Raw genomic sequence first — 17,142 nt, 5'->3', positions numbered from 1 at the left:
CAAGAATATGGATAAGCCATCTTTAGGGGTAGGAAGACTTCAACGATAAAGATCTTAACCTTTTTTTCCCCCCCTGAAGTTGTAAAAGAGTTAAAGCACTTAAGGACTTACATGAATTGTTTTCTTTAGAGAGACCTTTGTTCTGAAGTCAGACCTGTGAGGAAATAGATACATTTAGATAACTGTGAGAATTGGACAGTGAACTTCCACTGCAGCATAGAAGTGAAAGTATCAGAGCTATATTTAAAATACAGGTTACAGGTGACATTTTTGGTCGATATAGCCATTTTTTTTAAGTAGCAGTGGACTTCTCAGATACAGACTGGCTTCTTGAGTTGATTTTTTTTTTTTATTGGTATAGATTAATAGTGCTTGAAACAATGGACATTAATTTTTGGGGTCCATTCTGCTCCCTTTGCAACCTCTGTTTCCTGCGTGATATTCTCTTTTCCCCTTTGATACTCTATTTAAAAGGCCCCTTCTTCTCCCAGGTAAGACAGTTTGTAATTCCCTCATTTGTTGGGCTTATGCTGTATCTGTTTGTAAAAAGTATTCAATTAATGCTAGGAGTGAGCTCGTTATAAATGCCATCTTTCATTCTTTAAAAACTCAACAGTTGTAGACAGTATTACAATGAACAATATGCACAACAATGATTGGTAGGGACAGAAAAGTGAGAGGGAGGAGAATACGGGGCAAAGGAGGTGGCTTCCAGTGGGCTGCCTTTAACAGTGAAGGGAGAAATAGGAGTTCCCTTTCAGAAACCTAAGGCTGTTTATAAATGTGCTCTGGGAGTGGGCATTGGGGAGGCACTTTAATTATGGTGGCTTGAATAGCTGCTCTAATTAAAGTACCTGGAGGGTCACGTGCACCAACATTCCCACACTGAAAAATGGTGCCCCCATCGCCATTTTTCAGCATGGGGATGCTGGAGTCTGCTCTGACATGCTGTAATTGCAGTGCAGGGAGAAGCCTCGCTGCACATTTATAAGCACCCCTGGCTTCTAAAACTAAGAGCCAATGTTACCAGTCAAACCAGTTTTGAGGCAGTGGGTAAATACCATAGAGTGGTGTTTTATACTTGAAATCCCAAAGCTGATGCCCAAAAACATGTGATCAGAGAAAACTGCTTTTTGCGTTTTGGTTTTTTTCCTGAATAAACAGAGCTTTTTCCAAAAGGCAGGCAGGGAATCCAAAGCTGGTCATAAAATAAAATGAAAAAATATAATTCTAAATGTTCAGTTGACTAATTTGAAACTGTTTTATTTATCATTAAAGTCATCCCTTATGTAATTAGATACATTTTACTCATTTATGACCTTTCTTGTTTCTTTATCCATCACCTCTGCAGCAAGTCATACAATTTATAGTGTAATATTTTATCTTTATGAATTTCGTGTCAATAGCCCCAGATTGAAGATTTTACAGTTTTGCTTTTTTTTTGGTTGAAGTAGTACAAAATGTCAAAAATTAGAAGGAAGGTCACAGTGGAAAATACCAAGACCATATCCGATAGCACGTCCCGAAGACCCAGTGTGTTTGAAAGGCTTGGACCCAGCACTGGAAGTACTGCAGAGGTGAGTTGTAAAAGTGTTTTTTCTCTTCTTCACTTTCCCGTTATCTTCTCTTCCAGGATATAGACAATGTTGTAGAGTAGTTCATGATTAGTAAATACCCAATCACTGGTGATGTTAGTGGAAATGAAGGGAGCCCCATAACTCCGGGTGTTCATCAAGATATGAATTAGTATATTTTTAAGTAACTTGTGTTGTACCCTCTTCTGTGAGGTGCAGTAATAAGGTTAGTTTAATAGCATTTTTATTATTTTGCCAGACCTTTATGCTAATCATTGGTTTTTATGAAGTAAATTACTGGCAGAGGGAAATCTTAGATAAATGGAAATAAATGTAGAATAATTTGTGTATTCTGCCACACGCACACCAGTGGTCTTTCCAGAAATGAGTGTGAAATTCACCCAGTAATGTCTGTCTCTTAGACACAGTGCCGTAACTGGCTGAAGACTGGCAACTGCCTCTATGGGAACACATGTAGATTCGTACATGGCCCTTCACCACGAGGTAAAGGCTATAGCAGCAGTTATAGAAGGTAAATCAAGAACTCACTTTGAATTGTTCACGTGCTATAGGAAAATAGCTTTTGCAAATATGTGTTCTGTGAAAATTGGAAATGCTATGGTGTGCCTAATGGTATGTTTTATCAATAATCTTTGGGATTGTGAAGCTTCTAAAAACAACAATTTGGCAAGTTGCACTGGCATTACTCTGATTTTATGCGTGTCTGTGAGATTTAAAAAAAAAAAAGTTCTGGATGCAGATTAACGTCCTTTGCTCAACCGTACTTGCATGAAATGGGAAGTACAAGCGGTTTAGTATGTGAATTTTTGTATAGGCTCATTACAGCTTTAGTATGCCTTTGTCTTCTGCCGAACTGCTGTTTTGTAACTGCTTAAGCCAGTACTTACAAAATCAGAGCACATCCTTTTTTGCCTTCATCAGTAACAATATTGTTGGGTGGCTGAGGTAGCTATTCTTTTTCCAGTTGTGAAAAGATTCTAATACGTCAAAATGTACTTTTAGAACTATAGTTCTATATGGACAAATCCTCTCTATCACAGGAGAAGATCTGAAAAATGTAAGCATATTTTTAAGAAGAATGAATACATTTTGTAACCTGCCTATTTGTCAGTTATAATCATTATTAAAATTCTGTCTTTGAAAAGTGTCTATTGAAGAGAAACTGAAGTTTCTCTAAAAGTTGTATAACTCCCTGTTCACTAACTGAAAGTAAAGGTAATGATAAATCTGAATCACTTCTGCTATAGAAAAAATATGACTTCATAATTTTCATTTCAGTCCTTTCATACAAAGATCTCAGGTTACAAACAGTAGTTATTCTACCTAACAGTACTGTGATGTCAGTGATATCCTCACTTCAGATGAAGGAAAAAGATAAGGTAGTTGATGAAGGTCAAATAGGAAACCCTTTCTGAGGTTATGGTTCTAGTCCTTATTCCGTTTCCTTTTTCCTTGCCTTTTATCTGAAGATGCTAAACTACACTTACTTGTTTTTTTTATAACTTCCAGAAGTGTAGTAGCAGTTTGGATACAAAATATAGGTTTACCTGTAGGCTTTTTCCAATGTACAAAGAATCTTACTCTGTTCTGTCCTATGTCTCAAAAATCAAAGGGAAAAAAGGTTTTATGCACAAATGTTTCTTAAGAACTTACTACACATTAAGTAAATTTTTCCCCTTGATACTGTGTTTGGAGGATATTCAGTATATACTCCTACTTGGTGATTTTAAAGCTAACTTGCTGCTTATGGCTGACTACATTTACTTCTTTTTCTACCTCATGTAAAGCTATAAAATTATCACTGACTCTTAATAATCCTGGTTTCTCTCTTTATTTTTTATCACTTTCCTATGAGAGAGAATAAACATCAAATTGTGTAGCATACTGTTAACTTGTTTAATTGGATAAGAACGTATATTAAGGGAACATATAGGGCATCTAGGTATTTGCTGGTATGTTGTAGTAATGTCTGCTGGTAGCTCTTGGCCAGACACAGACAAGTCTGTTCTGCATTAAAGAATTTTAGCATCTCCAGTAGTCTTCTAGGTGGCAGGGACACTTGTCAGGCTGTTAGAACTGTGTCCTGGATGTTCCAAGTACCAGGGAAATTGTCAGCTCTGTGCAATTCATGAACATGTTTCTTTCTGCACCAGTTCAATTCAAACCACTGCCAATGCTTGAGTGTCAGGGAAGTCCAGGGGTGGTGGTTACACTTGTTTAGTTAATCCTCTCTGTGCAGTCCTGTGACTCTTTTGCAAGCAGCTTTAGTAGCACAAAGCACAAGCTGTCAACTGTTCCTTCCCCCTCCAGATCCATGTCTGCCTAGAAGAAGCCTTTTTTTCACATCAGCTTTGCTCTTACTCTTCCCAGTTAAGTCTTTCCTCCTACAGTAGGAAAACAGGGCATCTGATGGTTCATTTAAACTTCAGAAACGCTTTTCATGTAAACGTTATTTGAGCTTAAACACTCTCATCTCCCCCTTGCACACCACATATCGTGACCTGTTCATGAAGTACACAGTATGGAATTGGTCCAGTATCCATGTGTTAAGTTGCTATTGAGATTTAATAATAAACCAGTATATTACTACCTGTACATTATCAAGGCCTTGGCCCTCAGTAGACAGCCTCATCTCCCAAATAGCTGAGACTTGGGCAGGGGGAGAGGGGGGAAGGAGGGGATGGCAGAGGTTGCTGTGGGAAAACAGAAAAGGGATGTAGTAAGAAGACACATGTCAACATTCCTCCATGATCCCAAAGTGAATCCTAGCTTTCTTCCTACTTGCTCATGATATACCGAAGAGCCAATTGTTTGGTACTTCCATAGCATCCAAATATCATGTATGTTTCATAGCATGGGATCAGGGAATAAGAACAGGGTGACAATCTGGGCTTCATCAGCTAGCCCAGAATAATGACCTCCCTCTGTATCTTGGGTTATCTTGTAAGAATTTAGATAAAGGGTCATCGGGGTGTAGGAACACCTGTTGGACTTTTCTGGTAGTGACTGTATACAACTGTTTGAACCCTTGAGCCTGTGCTCATCACGCATTAATCAGGCTACTGGAAGCAAAAAGTAAAACAAATCATTGTAAGAAACCAAATACAATATAATGTTAACAAATACAAACCCGTGTATTCTGAGCGGCTCAACTAGCATTAAAAAGAAACTGAGAAATGATGCATTTCTTATAGTGATCTCATGATTATCTCATCATAATATACGCACCAACTGTATGTGTCAGTCAGTTGACAGATATCAAACATGCACAGCAGCATAAGCCCCTGGAACTGTCCCTGATGTTACAGGGATTGAGGCTACAGTGTAAAGATAAAGGTGGTGGGAATGCTTAGTGGTCATGCTGCACTGGTTAATACAAGCCAAGCTGCTTGATGAGCTAAAATGCTGCAGGAAGTAATGCTTAGCTGTAACCATGAAATGGTGAAATTCTGTAGTATACATCAAGTTTAAAATATGGAAGATTCCTGCATCTTGCAGAAAACATGTCTCCTATAAAATATTTCTTTAGGAATTCCCTTTAAATAAACATTGAGACAGGCAAGACTACCTTATACTACAACATGCATTTCTAATTGCAATCTGGCCATATTGCTACTTAGTTTAGACCTCAGCATCTCATGTTTCTACTGCCTCTGTTGGCTTTTTTTAATTAGAGACATGGTTACTGACATTTCATCAAGTGCCTTTTTCCCCCTGTAGATGTAAGGAGTAACAGTCCCATCATGCTTTGTTCTGCTTCTTGTTTCCTGCTTTTTTCCTCATCTTAAAGTTTTGAATAATTCCTAAATATACTGAGCTGCTTCTGGTTTTCAGTTTCCCTCCTCACCTCTGGTATACTGAGAGATTGTGTTTGGAATGTGTCTCTACCTTTTCCTAAAACTTAGAGAAATGTTACATATTCTAGAAACACCAAGTAGAGTATTATTTCTTTGACTGGACAGTATGTGAGCTGCCTTTTCAACAAGTTCTGCTAATCTCTCTTATTCTCGGAAAAGCTCCTGTTGATAATGCTAAACCTGTGTTTTGCAGCCAAAGTATTATCTATAGATCATGTGCAATCCTTTTGCTTTCCGTATTTGTCAGTTCCATAAAGATCTTTTTTTGTGTAGGAGAGGTGGTAACAGAAGAAATTTGACTTTTAAATAAAATACATATAACGAATATTCAATTACTACTTTTGTAATGCTGAAAGGAAGTTATTTTTGGGGGTCGGGATTATGAACAGAGCTATTTCAGAGATAGTTTTGATATTTCAAGGGAATTATTTTTCAGTACTAAAATATACTTAATTGAGCTATATAGCTTCACAAAACCATAACCATTAAAAAGCTGCAAGTATGGCTGCTTTGAAGATGACTTATGCTGGGTAACTATGTTGATCAGTGTTGTTTTGAAATATGGGTAAATGACCATATATTTAAAAAGTTGTACTCTTTCTCTGACTTACAGCATCCTATGGGTGTGTTTCTATTGAGAATTGAATATATATTTAGGCATAAGGAGGGTACAGCTTTTTTTCTCCTCAGACCTCTCTTAAGACTGAACCTTATGACCATATTTAACATTTTTAACTTTGGAAGTTATTGCAAAAAAAGGAAATGAAACAAATGAGCAAGATTTAAAATGAGGAACAAACCCTTTTTTACATAAATATTTGTATATGTGGGATAGCCAGAAGGAAGAAGTTTGACTCATTTTAGAATGGAGAAAACAATAATGAAAAATATGGAAATACTCGAACTTGCTGTTTCTAAAGGCAATATTAATCAGTATAAAACAAGCAATGTCCTGAAGCAACTGGAGGTTTCATTATTTCAAATCTCAGGCAACGCCCCACCTCCTCCTGGGCTCAAGTAGCTAATCAGTGTTTTCTATTTAGCTTGAACGAAAGTGGTGAAGAAACAAATGTTTGGAATTTGTGGTTTGGAATTAGCAGGAGCTCCACAGGATCTCTGCCTAGTAGTGAGCTAAGTTTGCAATAGTATGTCTAGACTTGAAAGGCTTTGAACAGCAGCTTCTTCGGCACTTGTATTTTAAGGACTTATCTGAAGCACATATTATTTTGCTTCAGTTCTTTTATGATGAAGTCTTACTCATGGATGCAGTTGTAAAGATGCCTAATACTAGTTTAGTTTTTTCCCCATGGAGGAATATTTCAGGGCAAAGACGCATGGAAAAGTTTACTGAGAGACAGAAAGGGGCATATATTTATCGTGCCTTAGATCCATAGTAATTGCCCATATGCTTTCTTTTCCTCTCTGGAAACTGGAAGCTAATCTGATTTTAGCCTTCTTTCATTTAAGGATAAAATACTGCAGGTTAGCTTTAAATTTATATCAGGCTAAAGCAGCTGAATGTGGTTAAATCCCACACTTTTTTTCATCTCGTGGTATCTTGGTGGTCTGTCCATACTTTGTTGTATATAGGGGCTAAGTCACGGTGAGGCAAAGGGTGTTGTGCAGCCCACTTGTGGCACGCAGAGCTAAGTTTTTGTCAACATTTCAGTGGCCCTGCCTCTTGCTGCTTATTGGTGGAGGGGCCCTGGCAGCCCCACCCCTTGCCATTGATTGACAGAGGGCACCTTCACTCATTCTGTGTCATTACTGCTTTCTTTTGGTTGGTTTTGTGGGAAATCATAGCCAATGCTGGATTTCCCAGCAGCGTGGACAACACTTTTTTGCTGTTTCCACAAAATCCACAAAACTGCAATTTAGATAGGTCCCTAATTATATAGTATATTATTACTATTATGTTAAAGATCTAAGATCCTTTTCATCCCAGTATAACTAAGTGCATGCTGGTTTGTACTACTATAACTTTGTCAGTGAAAAGATCCATGCTGCTGTTCGTTATAATTTGTATGGGTATAACAAGTGTGTAGCCCAGAGGTGTCAAACATACAGCTGGCAGACTGGATCCACTTTGGGGAGCTGATCCACGGTTTTCTGGACTGACCCCACTGTACTGCATGAGGCATGTCTTTTCCCCAACCATGCATGCTGCATATGGTGCTGGGGGCTGGGCTGAGGGTACGTACTGCATATGGCAGAGGAGGTTTGGTCTGGGGTACATGCTGTATGCTGTGCATGCACCGGACCAGCTGTGTGCACTGGCTCTGGAGCGGGTTCAGATCAAACAAGTATGCAGGGCATTGCATGCAGCACATACCCTATTCTGGCCCCTTTTGCCATGTCTAGTACATGCAACCAGTCCAGTCCTGCACTGCATTCAGCATGCGCTAGTTCCAGGGCTCCCTCTGCATGTGGCATGTGGGCTGGACCTGGCTCTGCATGCAGAACGGGGTCTATCTAGAAGAGCACAGGCAGCATGGGGGGCCCTATTAGATTGGCCCTGCACCCTAGTTTCAGGGCCAGTCTGGTCTGGATTGGGTGGAGGGAGCCAGCATGCAGGACTGGCCCAGCAAGGCACTGCGTGCAGCACCGGATCTAACCTGCATGCAGCACAAGCCCATGCAGTTGGGGAGTGGGGCTGATGTGCTGCATGCAGGTGAACCTGGTGCAGTGGGCAGTGCTCATGGTGCAGGGGTTGATTTTGATCTAACCTGTAGGTCAGCCCAGTGATCCTTACCCAGCCCACAGGGCCAGCTTATTTTGACACCTCTGGTGCAGACTAAGCCTTAGTGGGAAGGTTGCTGATACCTACATTTGCTATAGCTTACCTTTTTAAAAGTATAGCCAAGACCATGGGAACTTGGAAATTTTGTATGAGTATGACCTCAGATCAGAGCTCTGGCTTATATTCACTGATGCATTGGTATAACTTAAATCTTTGTTATAACTTAAAATCTTTGTTTAGATTTAGTTAAAGCCAATGCAGAATCATGTGTGGATGCTCTTAATGTGTCCACACAAGGTTTTAGCCTAGTTAAACAGAAGTTACAGCTTTATTTGATCAGTGCAACTTTGAATATAGATGGGGCTAGATGTAAGAAGGGTGTAATGGGGTCATGAGTGGTTATTACATTAGGGGAAGGCAGACATGAATGGACACTGCCTGTCTGGGACTTTAAACATTGATCTGAAATAGTGCTGCACTTTTGACTTGTTAGCTGTACTGTCCCTAGTCAGGGATGTGCTACATAAGATTAGTTGGTCTAGTAAAGCAGTATTGTGCCAACTAATTTTTTTCCCCCTAGAAGCAGCCTTCCTTGACTCTTTGGATACTAGTACAACTTCTTAAATTTAAAGTTTAGCATTATTATACTCACTAGATTTCATTAGCTTGTATTCTTTTGCTTTGGTGGAGAACTTAGATTTTTGTATAACTATCCATTGCAAAAATAATTGAATATTATTATTTTAAAAAGAGAGAGAAATCTGATAGAAATGGCTATATTATGTTTCTACATTATGCAGGTCACCAGAAAGGCCCACTGGGGATCTTCGGGAAAGAATGAAGAACAAACGTCAAGAGGTTGAAACTGAGCCACAGAAACGAAATACAGAGGAATCGTCTTCTCCTGTTAGGGTAAGATTGGAGTTCACAGAAACTCCAAACTCCTTCAGTAGCAGTCAGGCAGCATGTCTTAAAAACTTGGTCATGGTGACTTTTAAATTAACATTGAATGTTAAATACAGAAAACATTTGTATAATGTAATACAAAATTTATTAAAAATTCTTAACTTTTAATTGCGTTAAAGTATTTTAATGATTTTGCAATTATATGGCAGTTTTTCCCCTCTCAGGTTCCCAAATCTCTTTACAAGTTCAACATACATGTTACATAATATAGCAGCCTGTGGGATGAAGCGTGGCAACTACTTGATTATACACTGTTGCTTTTTGATGTTCTTAAATGTGCCAACTGAGGCAAAAATCTGCTAGTTCTGTACCTTAAGCGAAGTGTACAAACCACCCAGCCTTATTTACACTTATTCCAGCCCATCATTTACTTGCACCTTATCCCAAGTTCCATTTTGTTAATCCCGGATACCTTTCTTCATAAGCCTGTTTATTCACTATCCTATTCTTTCATGCACCCTTAGCTCATCATTTTTCTCCCTTTGTAGCAAATTCCATAGTTGAAATTCTCTTTTCTTCCATAGTCAAAACTCTCCTTTCCTCCCTTTGCCCATCATTTCCCCTTCCTCCTCAGTAAAATGTTTCACCTTCTCCATTGACATTATTAATGAATAGAGACAAGATTGATAAGGCTTCTCTGCAGTTGTGCAACTGCCTCATCCATTTATTATTGGGTCACTTCTTTTCAGACCATCTTTATCCTCAGATCTGCTAGAAGATTTTTTTTTAAGGGGGGTTTTGCTTCTGCAGGTATTCATAGCAGTCTTTCCTAAGTTATTTCCTACTTGCTGCATGTAAGTGGGAATTTGCTTGAGAGGTAAAAAGGGAATTGTTTACAATTACTACCATTAAAGTTGTATAGTGGTTTCCATTCTAATTTGTGTTTTCAGTTGTTCGTAACTTCCTGCAGTTTTCCAGGCTTTCAGTCTTTTACTTGAATATTCTTACATTTGATCAAAATATTTCAGCTGCTCTTGAGAACAAAGAGAGTGGGAATGTGTGTTTTTCCCTATTATTAAAAATGATTCATTTTTTCATGAGTGAACATTAATTTGGTCTTTTTAATTCTGAGATCTTATATCGCATTCATGACGTTCTGTTAATGCAGTAACTAAAGAAATGTAAAAAATAAAAAGTGTCTCAGAAATAGGAGTCGTGCAAGAGAATTGTTGGGTCTGCTGAAATAACAGAGAGTAGGAGAAGCTATTAAGAAGAATAAGGGTTTTGCCAAGAATTGAAATAATTCCTCTGCATCAGTCTCCAGCACAGATGATGTTGGGGAAATATCTATGCTTTTCAGGTAATGATGGTGAGACATTGACAGAGTGAGGTGTCAAAAAGAGCAGGTTCTGGAACAAGTTGAAAAAGGGCAGCAGGTCACCACAACCAGATGGTATACAGCCAAGTGTTCTGAAAAAACTGAAAAATGAAGTGGCTGAGTTGTTGACAGAAATAAGCACCCTGTCATTAAAATGGCTATTATACTTCAGGATTGGAGGGAGTAGCATTCAGGACTAACATGAGAATTGTATCAGTAAGCATTAATTTAAAATAGGTAGTGAGAGACTTAAGCATTTCTTGGAACATGATATATGGTGGAGAAATGAGCATAACTCAGTTAAGTGAAAATTGTTCTTTTGTGTTCTGTTGGAATTGAAACTTTTCCACAAAAATAGTGACTTAATGAAACTTGTTTGACATATAAGCAGCCTCATGTGAAACAAGGTTTTAGACTCTGAGCAGTCTAAGGTTCAAAGGTGGTAAAATAGAATGGTAGAATTTAGAATTGTAAAATTAGAAGCTGCCCAAGAGAACAAGCAATGAATAAATGTTTCATTTTCCATGTGACAGAAGGTTAAAAAGTCTAACCCGCTGGTTCGTTCCAAGACTGGGCTACAATTAATTTGTATATTGAGAATCTGGAGAAAAGTTTGAAATTTGGATGGCCAATTTTATAAAGGATATAAAAAATATTTGCCCAATCAAGAGTAGGGAATATTTGGAGGAACTCCATATGGACCTATAAAAGCAAGACAGAAGAAAACTCATTGTTGACAAGTACAAGGTAATGCAGAGTGAAGGAATAACTGTAAATGATTCATTCTCATTACTGGGTTTTAAGTACTCAGGAGAAAAACACAGCAGTTATTGTGGACAGCTCAATGAAAACATTGTTCAAAGTGCAGTGGCAACCACAAAATGTATAAAATGGAATAGAGGATAATAAAATTTGTCATTACATAAATTGATGGTCCAGTCTTATCTCAAACCCTGATTATGGTCATCCCATCTGAAAGAAGATACAGTAGAAGATGAAGGTGTCTAGTGGAGGACAAGGAGGTGATTATTGGACTGTTTTGAAGAGGAGACAAATAAAAGGAGACATGAGAGGTATATAATGCATAGTAGGAAATATAAGATGCTCCTGTTTATCTTTAACGTAATAGATGGGGTCACCAAATGAAACTTAAAGGCAACAAATTTATAAATAATAAAGAGAAGTATTTCTTATATCACATAACTAAAGTCTGGAACTCATTGCCACAAGATACAATCTGAGAACTTAGTAGGCTTCATAAAAGGATTAGACAGCTGCATTAGATAGTATAAAACATTTCTGGGAGGAATATAAATTTTTATGCTTCATGATATAACATAATGAGTAAATGCCTGGATTTAGAAAGAAACTTCTGATGTGAACAGATTGCTCCTTAATTGTCCATTTTGGGGTTTCTTGAGTTTATGGTCTCATCTAGTACTGTCCACTACAAGAGATTATTCCCAACTATGTTGACATTTGCTCTGATTTATTATGGCTGTTCTTGTGTTCATGGATTTTTGTTTGTTTGTGATATTACCTTAATACTGTAAATCTACAAACTAGTTTACAAATAAGGCAAGTTTTCTGATGTACCTGTCTAAGTTAGATTATATACTTACATTTGAACTACTTTTTCCATGTATCATGAGAAGATGAATTCCTTGCAAAGCTTGACATTGGAGTATATTTCACAGTAACTTATGAAGAGTGTTTGTGGCTAAAGGGCAAAGTTGAAGGGCTTTCCCATGATTAAAGAGACAAAGTTAACTGTAAGAGAAGGTATTTATATGCTTAAGAAACTGGATTCCAAAGGAATGTGCATGTATTTCATATTCTGAAGCTATCTGTCACTATGGTATTTCAGTGACTGTGACATGGGAACATATGACAGCATGTGATTATCAGGTTTCCTGGTTTTCTCTGTCAAAAAGAATTCCAAAATTCTCTGATCTAAAAGCCCCAAATCTGTACTTTTCCACACTTAAAATAAAACACCACTCACATCTACATACCTCAAGATACTAGGTACCTCGTGAACACTGAGATGGTGGGGCAGATGAAACATCCCACAGGAGCACAGGTGGGGCCTCCCCTGCATGGTTTTGGTGGCAGAGCCAAAAGTGGACAGGAAGTACTTGTGGTCCACTTCTGGGTTCACCACCAAGTGTCCAGGGCCTGCGCCCCCCTGGTTCAGTGATCGACTGCGGGAGTTCCCTGAGTAACCCCCCAAACCCAGGAGGCACCAGTTGCCAAGCTGGGGGGGAGGGGGGTTCCATGGCAGACCCGGAAGTGCACCAGAAGTTCTTCTGGTCCACTTCCAAGTCTACTGCTGAGTGTGCTGGGGACCCTACCTGCGCTCCTGGGGGGATGCTCCATCTTCCCCACCATCTCAGCAATAATGAGCCACCTGATACCTTGAGGTATGTAGAAAAAAAACATTTAAAGCTGTGTCTATGTCCGAATCATCAAATCTCTCTGAATCGATTTGGAGGGTTCCAATTGGATTCAGAGAGATCAAAGGGTCTCCTGATTCAATTCAGAGATTCGGCCACTGAATTGGGCCGAATCTTCGCTGAATCAAATCAGTGACCAAAGCTTCACACAGCCCTAATAGAGAGAGAGAGATATATATATATCAGTTGAACACACTGCTTTATTGATATATTTACAATTGATATATTTTTAAACGATTTGGAAACCTACCAGTGTCTCAATTAGTATAATAAAATAAATTCTAAATACCTATGTACTTTGGCATTTGATTTTGGTTTTTTTATCATGAAAAATCAGAGCTCCCCCTGCCGCCTTTATAGACCTGTGTCCTGATGAGCAGCTGTGGATATCATTCCCTCTCCCTGTCCCTCTCCCTCTGGTTTTCTGGCACTGAGCAGCCTAGATATGCCTGTACCTTGCCCATGCCGTTCTCCCTCGCTCCCAAGCCCCAGCCCCCCTAGTCCTGCCAGTTCACCTCACTTCTGGCACATATTCCCCCCACCACCCCAATCTTTGCTGGTGCCCTAAACTCACCAACCCACAGCACCCCTGTTCCCACCAGGGTCTATTACTCCTAACCTGCAGCCCACTGACCCCACTAGCCTTGCCAGAGGGGGCCTCCACCTGCCAGGGCTATGGGATCTGGCCATTGCATCCTACCCTCTCCCTGTTCTTCATCTTGTGGGTGCCAGCCACAGCCAGCACAGCAGCATGCGAACCGTGGCTGCCATGTGCATGGCAGCAGTTGGGGCCGGAGCAGAGGGAAGAATGCGGAGCCTGGCCTTCGCTCCCACCCACAGTGACACAACTGGAACAGAGCCTGTGGGGAGTAGAGGGAGGATGCAGGGTGCCTGCAGTAGGGCTCAGGGCTCCCTACCCTGCTGCCCTTCCCTTGGGGGCCTCTGTGGCCCGGCAGGTAGAGCCTGGTGTAGGAAGGTGGAGTGGCACAGTGAAATTCATTGCCAGCACCAAGACCCCTGTGCCACCAGTGAAAAGTAACTTATGGGGGGAGGAGCACTGTGCTGCCCTCCCCTCCTCCTGCTGCCACTAATGGTGGGGTGGGGAGCAGCATGGGTGGACTGAGTACAGGAGCAGCACCTGGGCCACAGCTGTGGCATAGAGCTGTGGCCCATCGCACAAGTGGCTGGTGATAGGAGGAGGTGAAGGCAGTGCAGCCCCTCATTGGTCTGTTACTCCTTGCATTGTTGCTGGGGTCCCAGTGGTGGCAGCAATGAGCCTCACCACCGTATTCCACTCTTCCGCACCTGGTCCTGTCTGCTGGGCCGTGGAGGCTCATGCCAGTCCAGCTAGGCTGCAGCCCCATGGCTACTTTGGGTACACAGATCTGGTGGGAACATGCCCGTCCCCTGCACTGCATTGTATCTGCATCCCCATGCCTCATCTATGCCCTCCCATAGACTTACCTGTGGAGAGTTGCAAGAGCTGCTCTCCACCACACTCCCTGACTGTCACGTGCATGTGTGTGCATGCATAAGCACATGGCACCCCCTGCTTCTGATCACCGCCTTCCTGCTCCCCCCAACCCCAAGCAGCCGCTTGCAGACTGCAAGTCTGCCAACCTGCAAAGGGAAAGCTGTGGTTTCCCATGTTTTCTCCTGTAAAGAGAAAATCCATGTTTTTCTGCAACAAATGGAAAATCGAGATTCCTGGTGATAAGACTAATTGCCAAATGTTCCCAACTGGAGTTACTAACCATGTGATTGGTATGGAGCTTGTAAGTGAACAAGTGGCAGAGAAATAAAGCACTTGAGTTCTAATCCAAGGGTTATATTAATTTGTTGGTCTACAGAAAGTCACTAAGCTTTTCTGTTTTCCATCATCTTCTCTATAAAAAGAGGTCGGTATCTGCTTATCTTGCACTGGAGCTTGGGGCATTAGTGAGCATTGGCAGTTTTTTGAAGTTTAAACATTCAGAGTTTTAAGTAGCACCAGGTTTGTCCAGAGGATACTTGTTACAATAGGCAGTGGCTTGATTGTTCTAGATTCTAGGTATTCTGTGTGTTAGAACTCCATATACATATTGGCCTTTACATGTGTAATGTTAGCTCACTGCTGCTCTAGATAATCGAAGTTCTTAAAAATTGCAGAATACAGGAATACTGTGAACATTTTCTCTGTTTGGGTTAGCAGGCTAGTGAAACTTCTCACTGGAAGTCTATTTTACTCACTAGGGTCAGACTTCTAGCACTTCGGCAAACTTTGTTGATTTGAGGAGGAAATTGGCTTAAGTATGCATGAGGCCATTGGAGCACAACTCTGTGAGATGCTGATCTCTCTTGGTGATGGCAGAGCTCTTTTACGTCCTGTTAACTATGTTAAATATACACCATACTTTTACGGAATTGGGTCCATGAAATCTAGTGGTCTTTCTGTTTAAACATGACTTCAGTTAACTTCAGCATCAGGCTAAGAATTGTACTCGGATGTACAAGCAGCTAAATTCTTAGCTAAAAATCCATTGTGCACCTGAAAACTTTATTATAACTAAATTACTTGATGCTTTTAAACTAATAAAACATTCATTCTCGGGGATAAATGTTTTAAACTTTTTAACTCTTTGCCGTTTCACTGTCTTTTGGGCAGTACTTATCACAGTCTGCAGTTTATTTTAAAGTGTACTCAAATTAATTTATTTCAGCAAATATATTCCTTAAGGGGCTTACCAACTATTTAACTGGTACTTCAGGGGGTATGTCCTGGGGACCTGGGGCTGTCCCAGGGCCAGGGTGGAAAACCAGCTGATTGCCAGCTTCCCATGCAGGGGCTCTGGCACCTGGCTTTCAATTTGCCAGTACAAGGGCAAGCTGATCATGATCCCAGGATTTCCCCTGCATTAGCAAATGGAAGGGGTGTGGTTGCGATTCCTAATCTCAGAATGTGCCTCCTGCCATGCACTTGTGGCCTGGAAGGAAATGCAACTGTTGGGATCGAGAATCAGATCCAGTCTTGTCTTTAAAAGAATGTGTGCCTGGGGCCTAAGCATTTGAAAATGGGCAGTTCTACTTAAAATTTAAATACAGTAAAAGCTCTGTTATCCAGCATCCCTGAGGAATGGAGGATGCCGGATAACAAAATATTTTGGTCAATTGAGTAGCCCCGCACAGGCGTCCTTGCCTGTTCGGGCAGCTGCTTCTCCCACCGCGTCCGAGGCATTGCCGACCCTCTCGCAGGCCCCACAGTGGGCACTTCCGGTTTCACTTTTCCTTACAAGCCGGCATGCTGGTTACTGGAGATTTTACTGTAATGTACCGAAGTTAGTGACCTTAGTTGTGCCTTGAAATAAATGTAATTCATTATTTGTTTGTTTGCAGTAATGAGGAGGCATTTTGCAATGTGTTTATAAGTGCATTTAACTTTTTAGTGAAAAGACATTAAAATCTTAAGTGATGGTAAGAAACTGTTTTAAAGCTGCTAATGTAAAAAGATGCTGTAGAAATTTGTGCAGTTTGAACACCAGTGGTTTTCGTAGCAGATAGTTATGTTTTTAGCTTCACTGCATCAACTACTAAGCTGCGCTACTTAGAGTTAGTGCAAGGAGGAGAGCAGCAGATGGGCAAGCTGCCTTTGGCAACCTTATTTCCTATGGTGATAATATACTGTTTTTTTTGTGGTTCCATAGGGTCATCTGCCCCCTCTGCAAAATAAGGACTTTGTGGCTCACAGCAATTTATTTAGTTACAAAATATATATTTCAAGTGTAAAGCTGGCAATAAACCTAGATGCTATTGTGTAGCTTTGAGTTCTCCCCAAGTCCTCTTCCACATGAGGGTTTTTGATACTTTGATTTCCATTATGGGATAAAGTTAGGCATTATGGGAGTGTGAAACAGGCTGTATTTGATTCGGATTTGGATTCGGCCTGAATCCAGGACAGTGATTCGATTAGTTGATTTGGATCACTGTCCCAATTCCATTTGGCCAAATCTGAATCTGAAGATTCGATGCCAATTCAGAGAATCAGCGATTTGGCCATCAGCTGCGGGGGGATCCCAGGTGCCCCCCCAGACCCAGGAGGTACCAGTTGGGGAGGTGGGGGATCCCCTTTGTGCTTCCTGGCAGACCCAGAAGTGGACCAGAAGTGTTTCTGGTCCACTTCTGGGTCCAGTGCCAAGTATGCTGGGGACCTCCTCATACTCCCAAGGGAAGCTGC

General features: G+C 40.7%; 1 protein-coding gene across 9 annotated transcripts in view; it reads left to right on the top strand.

Annotated features, from left to right (window-relative positions):
* The window catches only part of ZC3H13 (zinc finger CCCH-type containing 13), a 66,599-nt gene that overhangs the window by 6,247 nt on the left and 43,210 nt on the right, over positions 1–17,142 (top strand). For 4 of the 9 annotated variants that reach the window (XM_090025606.1, XM_090025587.1, XM_090025580.1 and 1 more), the window contains one exon: positions 8,993–9,104. The exons of 1 other annotated variant lie outside the window; for it this stretch is intronic. In XM_090025606.1, the coding sequence (XP_089881732.1) occupies positions 8,993–9,104 (112 nt within the window). Of the gene's footprint in view, positions 1–361; positions 492–1,451; positions 1,578–1,996; positions 2,107–8,992; positions 9,105–17,142 lie in introns of those variants that run through there. 4 more of the 9 variants (XM_090025615.1, XM_090025595.1, XM_090025655.1 and 1 more) reach the window with 3 other exon arrangements.

The sequence above is a fragment of the Crocodylus siamensis genome, chromosome 1 (assembly GCF_052110815.1).
Source record: "Crocodylus siamensis isolate JL-2025a chromosome 1, ASM5211081v1, whole genome shotgun sequence".
Taxonomy (NCBI): domain Eukaryota; kingdom Metazoa; phylum Chordata; order Crocodylia; family Crocodylidae; genus Crocodylus; species Crocodylus siamensis.
The sequence above is the reverse complement of the archived record's forward strand: the minus strand, read 5'-3'. Positions and strand labels throughout refer to the sequence as shown.